Source organism: Nyctibius grandis, chromosome 4 (assembly GCF_013368605.1).
Source record: "Nyctibius grandis isolate bNycGra1 chromosome 4, bNycGra1.pri, whole genome shotgun sequence".
NCBI lineage: Eukaryota > Metazoa > Chordata > Aves > Nyctibiiformes > Nyctibiidae > Nyctibius > Nyctibius grandis.
Window position 1 is genome coordinate 84,091,267 of NC_090661.1, and position 16,572 is coordinate 84,107,838.

A 16,572-nucleotide genomic window follows, 5' to 3' on the forward strand; every position below is an offset into this window, starting at 1 on the left:
GCACAGCACAGCCCCAGCCTGCCACCAGCTATATTGCCATTAAACTCAGAATGATTCCAGACCCAAGCACTACTGTCAACAAGCTTGGAGTATAAAACAGCCCTCACTTCCTGACAGAGCAGGAGTGTTGCTGAATCAGTTCTCATCCTCTCCACCAGGAAAGCCAAGTGCTATGAGATCAGAGCAATGGTTATCAGAGATAACCTCCCACCACCACTCCCACTCCACTGACGATGGATACTCTTGCACTGCACCAGAAATAGAAGCTGGCTTTGGTCCTTGCACTCAGGTGCTTCTCATAAGGCAATATGGAGAAAGTCCTACAGCAATTTGCATTAGACATCCCCAGCACTGTATACTTCTCAGTCCAGAGGGGAGAAGAGTCACTGTAGCTCATTACATTCAAATACTCCTTGGACAGCAAATATGTATACAAGGAATAGATACAATCTCTGCCATAGAAATAAAGAGCATTACTACTTTCCTCAAGACACTGCTTTGAAAATGAAAGTGGAGTGGGCATTAGGAGGCTCTCATAACTCTGTACATGTGTCCTCAGGACAGGATTTAGAGCTTTCTACAACTTAAGAGTTTTCAGCTGAAAAACAGCTTTTTAAACATTCCATGTATTGTATATGCTTAGGTAGAACTGTGACAACCACCTTCCTCTCTCACAATATATACAAGCAATGGGTTACCAGTTAAGTTGCTATCAGCAGTTGGTATAAGTGCAGATACGGTCTCCGCAGTACAGAACTGTGACACCAACGGTTCTTAAGTCAGGCTGTTTTCATTTCAGCCATGAACTTCATAAACATTTTCCATTATCAGAAGCTTCTCATTTTGCTCTCATTTCAGTCCTGTCTTAATAAAATTCTTCCAATCACTGCCTCCACAAAAAAAAAAAACCTCAAATAAATCCAAAGTTTGAAAGACAAAAGGCATTTAAGGACCCCTGAAGCACTCAGGTCATGGAAGACCCTATGAACCTAGTTCTGTTTCACAAATATGGCACTTCCATAGTGTTGTACATGGAAAGACTACTTCAGCTGCAGTACTGTTTCCTAAAACCTTAGCCATACAATCCATTTATATACCATTACCTTTTTTTCCATGACTGTCTCCCTGCGGCTTTCTGTTTCTCTAGTTGTGCCAGCAACCACAGTAGGAATGGCAGGTTTTTCCTTGAATAAATCACCTTCTTCATCATCATCATCAAATAGGTCAGCTGTGGACTTGACTGCAACAAGAGACAAAACAAACAGGGAATGACGAGAACAGAACAGCCACTACTGAACACGAGAAAATACCAGAGTCTCAAAAGATACCATGCTTCCTTTTTAAATATGACCAACATCAAGAGTCTTAAAGAGAAAAAGCTAGCCAAGCTCTCAAAGTGAAACACCACTTACCTGAGAGCACTGGCGACAGAGTGCAGTCAACAAGCATTGGGGTAGAGTCAGTTGGCAACTCTAAAGGCAGTGTTTTGTACTGGCTTGGCACCTCTAAAGGCCTGGAGCCTGACAATAGGGAGTGGTGGGCACAGGGACTCAAGGCTGTGTGAATGAAGTCTGTACCATTTCCCTGATTCAAGTCTAGATACTACCCTACCAGTAGAAGGAGCACCCTAAGAGAGGAAAGTCAGTGGAGAGCATGTACAAGTATACCAGTCCACACCACTCTGAGGAAAAGAAATGCCAAAAACAAAACAACAAAAAAAACAAAACCCCATCAGTTTGAATTTTGATGACCTTTAATCTTCTACTGCACATATATATAGGTACCTGAATCTGGAGGCTTTTTAGATGCTCCCACAAAGAAGTCATCATCGTCATCATCAAATAGAACAACTTTCCCAGGCTGTTTAGGAGTTTTTTCTGTGCTCTGTGCTGCAGATTTCTTGCCTTTTTCCACAATTACAGTGGAACTAAACACATCACTTCCTCCTGCAGGTCAGATGGGGGAAAAAAAAAAAAAGATAAATCCACACAGAGATCATTGCCAGGATTACCGAAAAGCTGAACTTGTGCCATAGTAAGGGGAGCTAGGCAGAGTTTCCGTCACAGCAACTTTTAATGCACTCCTGCAACAATGCCACATCAAAAGCATTAGCTAGAAACTTCCTGATAAAGCCAAGTCACAGACAGATGGCCCTTCACTCTCACTGCAATCACTTCTTCCTCAGACCTGCTCATCTCCCCTAGGAATAGCTGCCAGGTTCCGTGTTAAAGCTAGAAGACCCAGCTGTCCCACACTATTGCCTCTATGGACTTCCCAAACCAGAATCCTACTTTACTAACTAGTAAGCTACACCACTGTGGCCAAATAAAAGTGGTAAGGTGCTTGAGGAGAGGGAAGGACAGGTGACTGAGTTTTCCCAAGGAGCTGCACTTGTCATGCAAGACCACTAGCAGTACTGCAGTACGAGGCTGAGTTTGCTCCTGGGATTCCTGCGTATTTCAGATATGGCAGTGATCAACTAGAGTAATCTACTAGCAACTGTTTCTTCTGCATTTGGTGTGGAAACATCCGGCTTCAGTGATACATGCATATCGATAGATTGTTTGCAAACACTTTTAGTGTTTTTGGTAAAAACTGGCAGCCTAGTTCTAAGCCTGTCTTTTTGCTTCTTATGTATAGATATTTGGAAACAGTGGGAGAAAAAGAAAAGAACTTTAATTGAAAGTTTGGCAGAAAGTAGAACAACTGCTATTTGGTTAAAAGCAGACTGCATGAATTTTGACCAGCACAGCAGCAGTTTATTATAAAAAAAAGCGTATAATGCAATTAGAAAGTGCCACAGGGTTGGCAGGAATACAGCCACAAAGTTTGATTAATTATTAAACATTCTCAAGTTCCTAAACAAACTGTTCACTGAGAATGTGCTCATCAAGCGATTCTGAATAGCAAACGAGCCTCAATCTTGTTTTTTCTCTGGTGACTTTAGCCTGTCTACAAGTTACTGAGAGTAAGCAACTGAAGACTTTGAATGCACGCTACACATAACTTAATTCTGATGAACTAGAACAGGACACTCTTAGAATTATGGGAAATTCACTGCTTATGCAACAGTACCTCCAAGAAAGAGCAAAGAATAAAGAAAACCTCAATCTGCTGTTTTAAACTTTGCTACCAAGTCTTATAATTATGTAGAATGACCAGTGCTGATGTATGTCTTTGATCCTGGAGTAAAAAGGCTGTATTTGTACATGTCCAACTCTCAAAATCATGTTGGCTGAGGTCTCAGTTAACTGAAGCCACAGTCTTAAAATAGGCCTTTCTTAATAAAGAGCAAAACTTAAAATTAAGGTAACTCAATCAGGTGAAGACCCTGCACAGAGACAGAAATCAAAGTCAGTTGATTCAAAGAGACTGGTGGCACATGTTTCTTTTCATTGATCAGCTTGAAGTCTGATATGGAACAGGGATCTTAGTAAAACTCTTTTTTTTCTAGCTCCAAGTTACACATGAGGTCCTTCCCCATGTATGCAGATCCTCCTGATCAAAACCAGAGAAACAAGATTGGTCTTATTTACCTGTGCCACAAAGACATAGGTACTGGATGTTTAAACTGTGCTACTAACCTAAAAGAATATGACCAAATCTGAAAGATCAAAACACACTTCCTTCTCAGAGTATAGAGGGAAGGTGTGACTGCATACACTACAGATTTTAACTGTATAATATCAGTTAAAGTAACACACATCCTTAAAAGTGCATAGCACAACACTGGGAGCTGACAGCTGCTAATATCTGTCACCAATGGTATCTACCTTCAGAGCTCCTACAGAATCTTGATTATCCATAAAGCATGCTGCAGTTTAGGTTTAGCATGGTAGAAGCACCTGTATTTGTCATTAAGCACATGATCGAGCAATGCAGTGCTACTGTATTTGCATAGCTTTCTTCTTTGAAACCTACTGGTTTTAAAGAAAAGGGCATTTTGTGCATGAAGCAATTTGCTATTGAATGAATCATACCTGGGAACAGAGATACTGCACCTGCAGGAACTTTCTTTAAGGACTTTGTAGAGGACGCTGAAATCATATGAAGTACAATACAAATGGATGTACTTGTTTTATGCTGTGAAAGCCTTCAGAACTCTACCGTAGAAATATGAATCTGGGAAGTCTTCTGAGCTCCATTTTTTCCCCTCAACAGCTCAGAAGTCTTTAGACATTCTCCTTAAACTTCTGTTTTTTTGCAGATATATATAACAGTCTAGCTATTTTTGCTCCATTAAAACTACACAAAACAGCTCTACTAAACTGAAGCTTACAAACATGATATACATTTACATATAGCATGATATTTACAAGAGTTCACATTCACACACTCAAAATCACTTCAATATAATACACTCAAAACAAAATGGCTTAGTCTCCCAACCCATATCTGAAAATTCATCAAATACAATGCTTCAGTAAAAGCTGCTGCAGTACAGAATGTGTGCTCAGACTCCTTAAAAGTCTAGATATGCAGCTAATGGGAAACTCAGATGTGCATTAATCTGCAAGATGAAATCTTTACTCCACTCAAACCCACAACCGGATCATGCAAAGTACTCTTCAGCAGCAGGAACCCAGTGCATGCAGAGAGCTCTGCCAACATCAGGAAGGACGTCCTTTCAGCTCCAGGAGAGTAGGTGTAAGAGATTATAGTGAACATTTAAAATTCAAGGAAAACACAGCTGTTCTCTACTAATACTGGGGAGGACAAGAGACTTGCCAACAATTGCTACTCCAGATTTTCTAGTTTGGAAACAAAACAGTCTAGCCACTAACAGTGATAAATCACAGCATAGACAGGACTACAGGAGGCAACAATTGGTTCTTACCTTCACTTATTTGGACTCGCTCCTCTCTCTCTTTTGATTCTTCTCCTTTTGGTGCTTCAGCAAAAAGATCACTCTGATTGTAGATGAAAATGCAAAGGGATGGGGGGGGGGAAGTGGTGAATTTATTTTTTGTAGCAAAAGACAGCTGCTGGTTTTTCCATGTAGACTATCCATTCTAAGCCAAGACAGAGGAGGTAACCACCACTCCCTTCTCAAGAGGATGTCCGCACATATAGACTGAAACCTAGATACTCAAGTGTTAACTTGAGTGCATACATTCAGAAGAGTAGATTTCTGTCTTCTAAAATTTAATTTACACTGATTATCAGTAGGTTTACAGCACAGAAGGACTGACCTTTTTTATTTGCACATCTTCAAGGGTTTACACTATTTAATCTACAGCTCGTTAGGTCCTGATTACATCCTTCTAGGCCTTCTTATTGAAAATTATACAGTAAGGTTTGAAGGAAGAATTCAGGTGCAGAGAGATACATTATAGCTCAAAGGCATTGCAGGACACTCCCACAAAAGTCTTTGTGTCCAGGTTGTAGTTGCCCAGTGCCAATCCTCCCTAAGAATCACAGCCTAGATTTCCAGAAAGCGTCCAGATCTTGAGTAGTAACCACTTAATTTCTTGAAAGCCTCCCTCTTACGGGAAGTTGGGTATTAGAGGCTGTCTCTCTAGAGGCTCAAAATGCATGGTCTTTCTATAAAGCTTTGTGGAAAGAAGGCAGCAATACTTAGGAAAGAGTAAGGGATAGCAGGGCTGCAGCAGGAATGTCAGTGAGTTACTGCACATTTGCCAGTTACTATTCGCCTGCTGACCTACTGTGGCTGCCTTCTGGTACAGTAAGGCCTCCTCCATTGCACAGCGTAAGTAAAGATAAGTTACCCTTCCTAGATGATTAACTTTCAGGTAACAGAAAACCAAGAACAAGTGTATGCAGGCAGGCAACAATCACAGACAAATCTGCTTGGTTGTCCTGTATCTACAGGAGGAAAGTAGTCTCGGCAATAAGTAACAAAGAGGCTCTAATGATACCTTCATCTGAATTTGTACTGATACAAAGCTGGCTTGCACTATCGGATTATTTTTTTTTTATTCTTTTTTTTTTTTAAAAAAAAAACCTATTGGCTGCCATTAAAAAGAAGCACATTAATATTTTTTCAATAAAGGCTGCATTTGAGTGGAAAGCGCTGCACAGAACTATCCTTTTTGCTTCACACAATGCCCTGTCTGGTGCTTGTTGGCTATATTCTAGCAGACTGGCATGATAAACTTGGTCAGCTATACATGAGGTCTTCTTGCAAATTTCAGTCTAATAGCCTCCTCAGCTCCAAGAAACACCTGACTTTTGTTCTAGTTGCAACAAGGAACACAACATCCCACAAAGGCAACAATTTGGCTACTATTCTGGAACTATGCTTGACTGTTACCAATATCAGCTGCTTGATAAAATCAGAGGCAGTAATTTGTTTTACACAGCTGCACTGTCAGATTTTTGAATCTTAAGTATCCCTAACACTGGATTTCTTTCCCCCTTCATGTGCACAAATGATGCTAAAATAAGGTCAGAAATGCACTATGTGCTATTCGTTCATCAAGTCAGCTATAGATACATAGCACAAAGGTAAGCTTAAAGTGAACTTTTCTTGCCAGTGCAGGTAATCCAGGAATTGTACAATAGCTGGATGAAAGAACATAACATAAGTGCAATAAGGAACTTTTAACAGCACAGAGACAGAGAAACCCAACAGCATCACTGTGTGGATATGGTTTGTGAAAGATAAAATGGAATGGACATCATGTTGTCTTTCCTCTCAAACTTTTCCCCCACTCGGGGAGAAAGAGAATGACAAAATTCAGTATCCTCCCAGGCGTTTTAATAGAAATTTTCTGGTTTAAAATAAACAAACAGTATGGCATTTGGTTTATCTCCACAGATAAAAGTGAGGTAGGTGCTGAGTAAGCTCTGCTGGAATTAGAACCTGTCTAATGTAATGATAGGATCACACTTACATCTCTAGCAGCACTACTGCAGAAGAGAGGGCTTTGTGCCAAGGGGAACATAAGGATCTCACTTGAGTAGTTCTCTTTCTCCACTGGAAAGCTACACTGTTCCACTATACTTGAATGTCACCAAGCAACAAAATGTTGTTTCCCCTGCCTGCCTTCCAGAGGTGAGAATTTGTTGGGATCTTTTGTTTTGTTTTTGAAAGGGGAACACACACACTCCATTTCTATCCTCTCCAGCATTCTCACCTCTTCATCGTCAAAGAGACCTGTTCCACCACTGAAGAGGCCACCCCTAGACCCAAAGGGTGTGAAGTCTTCATCAGTCAACTTAGGAGGCTTGAAGATGTCATCATCTTCATCTAGAAAGCACAAGAGACAAGAGCTGTGGTGAAACTGACCAAGTTTCAGGAAAGGGAAACAAAGAGAAAACCAAAATGAAAACTGGTTTGATTCCATCCCATCTCTCTCATAAACATGACACATACAGAGAAGCTGCTGTAGTCGGATCGGGTTGTATGTGGTTGCTCCACAATACCACATCTAAGGAGGAACTCTCACTAGGCCTGTTTCTAGCCTTGTTTTACATGTACATCACAACCTAGCTTTGTGTACACACTCACCTTGAAGGATGCTCACTGATATCCCACCCAGTTTCTAGAGTAGATGTCGCAATTTCCTAAGTGGTGTCTTACATTCCAGACCACAATTCAAAAACAAGATAGGAGGAAATCCTACCATCCGATGGAACTCTCACTTCTTTCTTCTCTTTCAGGGTTTTCCTTGTTTTGGTCTCTGGTGACAGGGCTTTAAGAAGAAAATTTCAAAACATAAATAAAATAATCCATCTTTACTGGTAGCCTGTGATCAATTTGATAAAGAGAACCTAAAAAAAAAAAATCTAACCAAGCTGACCTATACGTTTTCATATGAAACAACCCACTGAAGCAATTCTGAAGTACAGGCTCAAAAATTGGCACTTAAAACTGTAATAGCATCACTTTGTCAGACACTGTGAGCTCAACACAGTTGCCCACACACCGACTGGTGTCATCTGAGATGCCAGAGAGCAACACAGCATTCCAGATGGTGCAGATCCCACACAGAGCGTGCAGAACCTTAGAGCATCTCAAATGGCTCCAGACATATTATCCTTGATTTAGTTACCTAAGGCAAAGCTAGAGTTTTATTCCCTCTGGCCTTACCATCTCAAGGTTATTCCAATGAACAGAAGATTTCCTTGTAACTGAACAAGGTAAGCCGGTAGGTTTTATACTCTGATACCCACAGACCTAGCTTGATTTTTCTGAACCACGCAAGGACACATACACGCTGTTCTTGTCTGTTCAATTCTCTCAGAATTACAGGTCAAAAGCTGGCTCACAAGCATTTGCCACCTCAATTTCAGTCAGCTATTCTCAACTGCTGCTTTGCTGCAAGAATAACTATTTGAGAGAGGTCTCTCTCTTTGAAAGCAATGCAAAAGTAAACAGTATGTAGTCTAAATATCACTGAAAACAGTAGCAAGGAAAAGTTCCTCAAAATGCAGCATATTTAAGGCACAGACGAAAAAACAAACAACCTACACCCTCTGAAAACCTAAATCTACTGCTTGAGGGGTTTTCTGCTGTAGATCTCACAGAAAGACTACAGTGACCAGTGGCTTCCACATACTTATCTGAAACAGAGGGAAGAACATTTGGTTAAACATTCAGTTTTACAAGCAGAGGGAGAATCAGATTGGAGAAAAAACCTTTCCAATAATATGTGTGCTTGGGGAGTGACCTGTCTCACCTAAAAGCAACATGTTTTCCGCTATAACACTCAGTGGATTCCAATTCATTCCTGTAAGTTATCGTCAAAAAGTTTCTCAGAACACAAAACAGTGTCTTTATTCCTCTCGTTGAGCTTTCATCTAACATGTATTCAAATAACAGATCTGTGAAACCTGTTACACAGAATCTCCTGTCCAACCCTCTCATGAGTCCCCCACCACCTCACAAGCGCTTATCAAAACTAAAGAGTTAACTTACACGAATGCTCTTCGTCCTGTATGACTGGTACTTCTCCTTTGATTCGGGCTGCCAGCTCATCTGCAAATGATGTTGGCCTCTTCTTTTCCTGAGGAGCAGGGACAAATAACAGGTTGTGGAGTCTCCTTCTCTGGAGACATTCAAAACCCGCCTGGACGCGTTCCTGTGTGATATGGTCTAGGCAATCCTGCCCCGGCAGGGGGATTGGACTAGATGATCTTTCGAGGTCCCTTCCAATCCCTAACATTCTGTGATTCTGTGATTCTGTGAAATAACAGCATATTCCTTATATACAGTCTGGTTACCAACTTGATGCACCTGCAATTATAAATACTGTATTCTACAGCCTCACTTGTACAATATCCTGTCTAGACTTTGACTGAAGCCCCCAGAAGAGGCAATGCAGCTATTAAGAAAGCAATTAAGAGATTATACATGCATCAAGATAAAAAAAAAGCCATTTCTAGTTCCTTATGATCACATAATTTTTAATGTCACCTTGTTTTGGGAACAGGACAAGCAAGAAGCATTTACCACACACAAATGCAACAAGTAATTTCTTAATGACCTTCAAATACAGCTTTGATGCCAGCTTAGGGTGCAGCAGTCTCCTAGTTTAAAGGAGTAAAGCCTGAACAACCATGTTGAAAGACCATTCAGCATTTTTACAGGCCCTTTCTGTAGGATCCCATCCCAGGTAACTGAGACCTACCATTATAATCCCTGTAAGGATAGATTTTTTCATCAGGGAAGTCAAATCTCTCCCTCCAGGGACACAACAATTACTTACAGGCCTTGTGCTTTCATCTAAGTCTTCATCCTCATCTTCCTCTTTTTCAGAGTCAAAGAGATCACAGCCATTGTAATCATCTTCATCACTCATCTGTGCTGTCCTCTAAAAAACAATACCCTGTTGTGCTCTCCTGAAGTTGGCATACAAAACAAGCACAAAACTACATCTGCTTACATAAAATATTCAAAGCAAACTTACTGAAAGGAGGGAAACATTCAGCCAGTTTGGGGAACTTCACAGCTTTTGAGAGGTAAGGAAAGAGTGCCTCTAGCTCCAAGCAAGTTGCTGCATTCTCTAGTACACCCCTGTGCTCTATCACCAAACATTTCCAGACCAGAGATGCAACTGAGGACACTAAGGGTCTCTTCACAAGGAGGGTACCACTGCTATACACAGACCTGAACTGCTTTGGCCATGCTGTTTCCCTTAGTTTACAAACTCCTCTCCACTAAAGACCCCTAGTATTTAGCCTTAACTCAGGAACATTGTGATCAGCTAGTAAAAAACAATGTTATCTTGAGCTATTCCTAAGGTGGATAGCAGAATGACAGACAATACATGCCCACATCTTGGCTTCAGTCATGTCAATAAGGGAAAGAGGATGAAAAAGATGAAGCTAATTGCGAGCTGGGTGCTGGCACAGACAAGGGCCCAGAAGTGAACTAAATCACAAACAACCCAAGGATATTTGCTCATCTTAAAATACATCAGGCATACAAAGTTACCCTAGGAAGGTCAATACAACATAATATAACATATGAGTGCTTTTGTAACGTTGTTTTCTCAAAACATAGATTAAAAAGGGTTGCTTTTTGAAACATTGTTCTTTTGGCAGGAAATCATTTCAGACTGAGGATCCCCAGTGTAAACTCTTTTGCAGTGGCACATCTAAACATGGGTAAGATTCCTTCTCCTACTACCACTGACTAAAGTCAGGCTTGAATTTTTCAATCTAAACATTTCTTTTCCCTTCTCATTCGTTATCCAAATGGACTTATTTTTCAAACATTCAATACTGTTCACATCTTTGATTTCACGTCATACCCAAATTGCACTGTTCCTTACTTCCTGCATAGCAAGCTTAGAATTTTAGTTATAGACCAAATAATCCTACAGGAGCCTCCTTTTCCAGGGTAGATTCTTTGAACTCTCATGACTCCAAAGTTACTCCTGAGGAAAACACACATCAGGCAATGCCATCCCACATATGCTTTGCGTCTCATGATGGCTTGCAAGCACGTCTTTAAGCCCAACCCAGGTTCAATTTCACAACACAATGCCATCTGGCCAGAACAATCTTCCCATACAAAGTTATACAAATCATGCTTAACCAAAGTTTTTAATAGTTAATTGTATAAAGCTCTCATCTCCTCTTTCTTGGATCCTCACTGTGTCACAAGTGGAAAGTCTTTCAGGTTGTACCAGCGTGTATAAACTTACTGTCTTTTGGTCATCTTCACTAGGGTTTCCAAATTCGTCATCTGATTCCTGGAACACAAGAGACGCAAAGACAAGTATCACACATTATTTTTGTCCAGTGGTCAAGGGAAGGCTCAGAAGCTCTGGACTTGCTTACATTTGGACATTCAAATCTCCTCATCGTGACCTGACTCAGGAATTGTTCCCCCACCATTGACCATCTTTATGAACAGAGCTCACTAGAAAGTCAGTAATTTAGCAAAGACAGCAAGCTCCATCTGACAGTGCATTTGAGTAACTCAAAAGGGATTTAACTTTAATTGAGCAAAGATACCAAAAGCAAACTCCTCAGGAAAAAATGAGTGCTTCCATAGCTCAGTTACAAAGCAGAGACATCCCAGCCAAGGCAGGCAAAACATATCAGAAACTGATAGTCCAATGCAGCAAATTTATGAGGCAAAGCCTGCAAGCGCATTACTTAACCTACTTAACCTTTAAACTTGCTCCTGTTAGTCTCCATCCCATTCTTTGTAACTGTAATTTACAACAGATTTGTTCTCCATAAATGCAATTCTTTATAAGAATCTGATTTCCTTCACAACGTGAAGTTAGACTGTAATAAAACACTTCAGTTTGAAGTATTCTACTATAACAGCAGTTAGAGCCAATACTACTTTATTGCTCCCCTGAAAAGCTGAAGAGGAAACCACTGCATAAGAATAATAAGAAAAAGCACATTTACCACAACCGACACAGGGAACAGACATTGTGCAATATTATCTTGAGACCTCACATGAAAAAGCAAGGTAGCTGACAGCCTCACACACAACCAAGGACTCATGAATCCTTGTGCAAACTAGCTGGTACTCTGTCACTTACCTCTTCCTCCTTCTCTTCACTGTCAATTACACTTCCACGATCACTATCTACTGATCCTTCTATTTTAAATGAAAACAGAAAAGTTAAGATCAGACATGACATCTGTACACAGAGCAATGTGGTCACCAGATGTATGGACAGCAACTTTAAAGGCTTTGTGAACAGAACTAAAAATCAGGTGGAAAAGAGAGTGATTTGGAAGAACTTTAAAGGCTCCTGAAATTTTAGCACTTTGTGTTTCTAATACACAGAGCACAAGTTACTGAGAAGTTACTGCTTTGCATACCGGAAAAGTGGTTGTTAGAGCATGATACACATTTTTTCCCCAGCTAATTACAGTGTGCATCTAAACATGTAAGAACACGACGCAGTATAACCCAAGCTGTGAGTTAAAACAGACCGAAGTCTCAGATTAGGAACTAGTTACTCTCATAGGAATAAAATGTCATGCCAGCACATACCTTCACTAGAGAGATCTCCAAGGCCAACATCATCTTGTTCCATAAACTGCTGAGAGCCAATCAAGTAAGGTAAGGGCCTGTCAATATAGAGATCCTGGAAAGAGACAACATCAGGTCTTTCTGACATCTAGGAACAGCCCTACATTGCTGACAAAAACAGAAGTCTCACACCCCTTGTTTTAACTCAAGGAAGATACCAGCTTGTTTCAAGGGAGTTCCATCAGCCACATGCCTCAAGTCAGCATGCAACTGGGTGGGCCAGCTAAGGTTTATTCCTTTTTAACACTGTCAAAGAAAGGGGCTACTTCTATTTGTGTGGTCCCAACTTGTTTTCTAGGTGTCATCTAACAGAAGAATATCCTTGCAAAGACTTGCAGGCATCAGTCTTATCCCAAATCCTGCACCTAGGGTTCTTAATTACTGGGAGAGTAAAAACCACCTATGAAGAATCAAGAAATTTAAAGGTCCCACTCCATCCAGGATTGAGGCTTCCCTTTCCAAGTTCACTTCCATTAAACTAACTCCCTTTAGGGTTCCATACCTTAATGCTAACCCAACTGCAAGACAAGCAGCTACACAAGGAATAGCTCAGCAAGGAGCATTTCTCCTTCAGATGTAGTAATCAAAACCTCTTTTTAGGTAATGAATATCAGTTTTATACCAACACAGTGATGCTGCTGACAGAAGCAAAGAGCAAGTCCAACAAAGCCAAACACAAACCCATGCTCCCAGCAAAAACAGGTCTTTACCTTTGGCTCAAGTATCAGTTCCACCCTTTCATTACTTTCTTCCTCTTCTGAGTCAGAGTTGCCTGCTTTGATGTCTAGCTGTTCAAACGCACTGTCCAGAACTTGCAACCCATAATTCACTGCTTCTTGAATTTTGGGGATCAGGTCAGCTTCTTTCTGTTCCCGTGTTTTTTCCTTTAGTAACAGGAACAACACATTCTCATTACATTTTACTCAAGAAATCTCACTGCAACTCTCATGTAAAATTTTAACTTCAAATTAGTACAATGAAAGCTTTTTAACTATATGTAAGAGAAAGACCTTCAGAAGACTTTTTTGCTTGGCTTAATTCATCTTTATCACTCTCAGAGAGATGTTCTAAACATCCACACCCGCACAGTACTATCTTATTTGTACTCCAAGCCCATCAAGGGAACATTTATGGTATAATACACCTAGACTGTAAGATATATAAAAAGGTCTCAAGTTTTTACCCCTGGGAACTGCAGTCATACTCTTCTTTCCCAGTTCACTACCTCTGAATCCAGTAAGAAGGCCCAAGGCCTCAGTCTCCTTGCTGAAAAAACATGCATGGCCATTTGAAAATCGACGTGTAATTCTTGTCTACTGGACACAGTACAGAGCTTGGGGAGGCCCTAACAGATTATCATACACTGTAGTAGCCTCCAATGTTACTGTCAACTTTATGTTTGAATGACACACACTATTCAACAGAGAGACTTCAAGGAGAAAGGAAACAGTTTGTCTCGTAAGCTGTAAATGTCCGCAAAGTAAGTTTGAAAATGAGAAGGTAGACGACAGCTACAAACATACCGCCAGTGCTCAAGGCAGTTTAAGTTAACTACCTGCTCTGTTTTGTCTCCAACGTCAGCTTTGGGAATAGGCTCTTCCACTTCTTCATCATATACTCTCTAAAAAGTCAAGCAAAATTAATTCAAGTAAGAAAAACATACTGCTGCAGGGGCTAAACCATGGGCATGACCAAAAAAATAAAATAAACTGTTAATGTGTAATTAGTTACACATTAATTCATTACACATTTAAAAAAAGAAGCCATGGGTGATGCCAAGCATCTTCATAGTCTCCTTCATGCATTGAAGTCAACATCCTGAAGCTACCATCAGGCAGCCTCTCTTGTAATTCAAGACTGCAAATGTCACTGCAGTAGTAGAAGACAAGTTGACCATTTAACCCTGTTCACAGATTGACCTGAATATGTTTAAAAAGCACTGTTTTAACCCCCCTAACATAGGGCTATTTTAGAAACCTTCAAAGTTGAACTTCAGTTTTCTTATTGGCTATTTTCCTTTTGTTTTCTGTTATTTAGTAGCTTTTTTTCTTCTTTAGTATTTACCCTTCTCCTGTACTTACAGAGAAGGTTCACATCCTCCCTCAGCCTTCAGTTTGTTCTGATGATCCCTCCTATCCAACTCTTTTAGCACTCTTTTGTAGAATCAGCTACAAGGAGACACAGGGGAATAGAGTTTCTCCTGAAACTGCAAATCTAAATCCAAATCTCTCAAACACAGGTGCAGTTATCCCCTGACCTGACCTATTTCTGTGCACTTAAATTTGGGAACAAACAGCTTCAAGCACCCAAGATTTAAGACATTTGGTACAAACTGTTCTCAGCAGAATGATTATGCTGAACAGCAAAGGTAGGCCAGAAAAGACATTGCAGCTCTGAAAAAAAAGCCACCACCACCATGAAAAACCCACAACAGAAATCCAGATTTCCATCATCTTGGAAAGATGACAGCAGAGGACAATAATAGCATCATGGCTTCAGAAGAGACATATATGGCCCGAGAACAATGCTGATCAAAACAAAGTACAATAAAACCACAGTGCTAAAAAACCCACCACAAAATGTTCCTGCTCATACAATGTTGTAACAGGCTTTCAAGTCTAGCTTTTCCCTTTCTAAAATAGCAATATTCATAATTGGGGAACATAAACCAATAAATATGCTCATCATAGCTAAACATAACAGACAACTGCCTGCAGTCCAACACCTTTAATATCAACTGCTTTTAGCATAAAAAAACACTACTGGGGAAACTTACAGCATCGTGTAACATTCCTCATATTTAGACAGCCAAGTGCAGCCAAATTCTACATATATGCTACCTGTAAAGATGTACCAAGACATCCCAGAGATCCCAACTCATTCATAGTCCTAAAAATGAAACTCTGATCACCATATCACATATAAACAAGGAAGGAAGGTACCTCAGAAGAGGCAAAAAGGAATCTGTTAATATTGGATAGTAAATCACTTACAAAGGAATTAGGACACCATTTAATAGAAAGCAATTAAAAGCCACTTCATCTTTAAATTAACATCAGACTTGCCAAAAAGTCAAATCCCTTCTCCACGTTACAGTAAGGGAAAACACCAATGTTTGAAGTACAAGCTGGATGCCGTACAAGAACATACTCACATTCTCTATGAACTGTGTATTAGACAACATAAGAAAGTCATTGAAGACATTATGAAGGCGACAGTCTGTGGCTTTTGTTTCACTAATCAATCCATCTACTTGCTTTTTGATTTCATGAGTCCTGGAAATGGTTTGCTGGGAGAACTCTTGCAGGAAATGCAGAAGCTGTTGACAACAGAGGAAAGCAACAGTCAGCATCCAACTCCTTTTTCTTTTGGCACCATTTATGACACAGGCAGAGCTGATCATACACTTCAACTGAGCATCAAAATAAACACAGTTTAGACTGAAGCACCCCCACGTACACCCAGGACCGAGTCTCACCCTACTGCTTCCACTCCATTCTGCATCTCCTTTCAGGCCAACTCCTCGTGGTAGTTTTCTCAACCGGACCGGGGGGAAAACGCAACGGCACAGCCTGCCGACCGCCGGGCCCTGACCAGGACTGCCCTCCCCGCGTCCCGCCCGGCGGGGCGCCGGAGCGCTGCTGCCCACAGCACCCTTCCCGAGGCGGGCAGGCCGAGCCCCGGCCGCTGCTCGGGCCCGCGGGCGACCGCCCCACCCCGTCCGGCACACGGCCCCGTCAGACACCCCTAAGCCCCGTGGGGGGTGGGGACCACCAGCCCCCGCGGAGACCGCAGCCGAGGCAGCCGCGAGCCGCTCGCCCCCCGGTCCCGGCCGCACCGCTCACCCCGGCGTCCGAGGCCAAGGACCAGCTCTGGCTGCCCTTACGGATCTCCTCCAGCGACCAGGGCCGCTCCCAGACCGGTGCCGCCTCCGCCGCGTCCCGCGGGGCCCCGTTCATCTGCGGGAGAAGGACAGTGAGCCGAGAAGCCGGTGCCGAAGCCGGTGCGGCGCCCAGCCCGGGCCCCCCCCGGCACTCACCGTGGCCGCGAGCCGCCCTGCTCCCCCCGCGCCCGCCGGCGCCATCCACCGCGCCGCC

The 16,572-nt window shown here is 41.7% G+C and overlaps 1 protein-coding gene across 4 annotated transcripts in view; it reads right to left on the bottom strand.

Moving 5' to 3' along the window:
- WASHC2C (WASH complex subunit 2C) overlaps positions 1 to 16,572 on the bottom strand; it is a 38,187-nt gene extending 21,615 nt beyond the window's left edge. For 3 of the 4 annotated variants that reach the window (XM_068397978.1, XM_068397980.1, XM_068397977.1), the window contains exons 1-16: positions 16,515 to 16,572; positions 16,321 to 16,434; positions 15,630 to 15,794; positions 14,031 to 14,096; positions 13,186 to 13,359; positions 12,437 to 12,530; positions 11,976 to 12,034; positions 11,118 to 11,165; positions 9,675 to 9,779; positions 8,885 to 8,972; positions 7,590 to 7,658; positions 7,101 to 7,213; positions 4,838 to 4,910; positions 3,981 to 4,037; positions 1,785 to 1,946; positions 1,104 to 1,240 (exon numbers count right to left, since the gene is read on the bottom strand). In XM_068397978.1, the coding sequence (XP_068254079.1) occupies positions 1,104 to 1,240; positions 1,785 to 1,946; positions 3,981 to 4,037; positions 4,838 to 4,910; positions 7,101 to 7,213; positions 7,590 to 7,658; positions 8,885 to 8,972; positions 9,675 to 9,779; positions 11,118 to 11,165; positions 11,976 to 12,034; positions 12,437 to 12,530; positions 13,186 to 13,359; positions 14,031 to 14,096; positions 15,630 to 15,794; positions 16,321 to 16,434; positions 16,515 to 16,559 (1,569 nt within the window). In that variant the 5' untranslated portion in view covers positions 16,560 to 16,572. The remainder of the gene's footprint in view (positions 1 to 1,103; positions 1,241 to 1,784; positions 1,947 to 3,980; positions 4,038 to 4,837; positions 4,911 to 7,100; positions 7,214 to 7,589; positions 7,659 to 8,884; positions 8,973 to 9,674; positions 9,780 to 11,117; positions 11,166 to 11,975; positions 12,035 to 12,436; positions 12,531 to 13,185; positions 13,360 to 14,030; positions 14,097 to 15,629; positions 15,795 to 16,320; positions 16,435 to 16,514) is intronic. The other variant, XM_068397979.1, reaches the window with a different exon arrangement.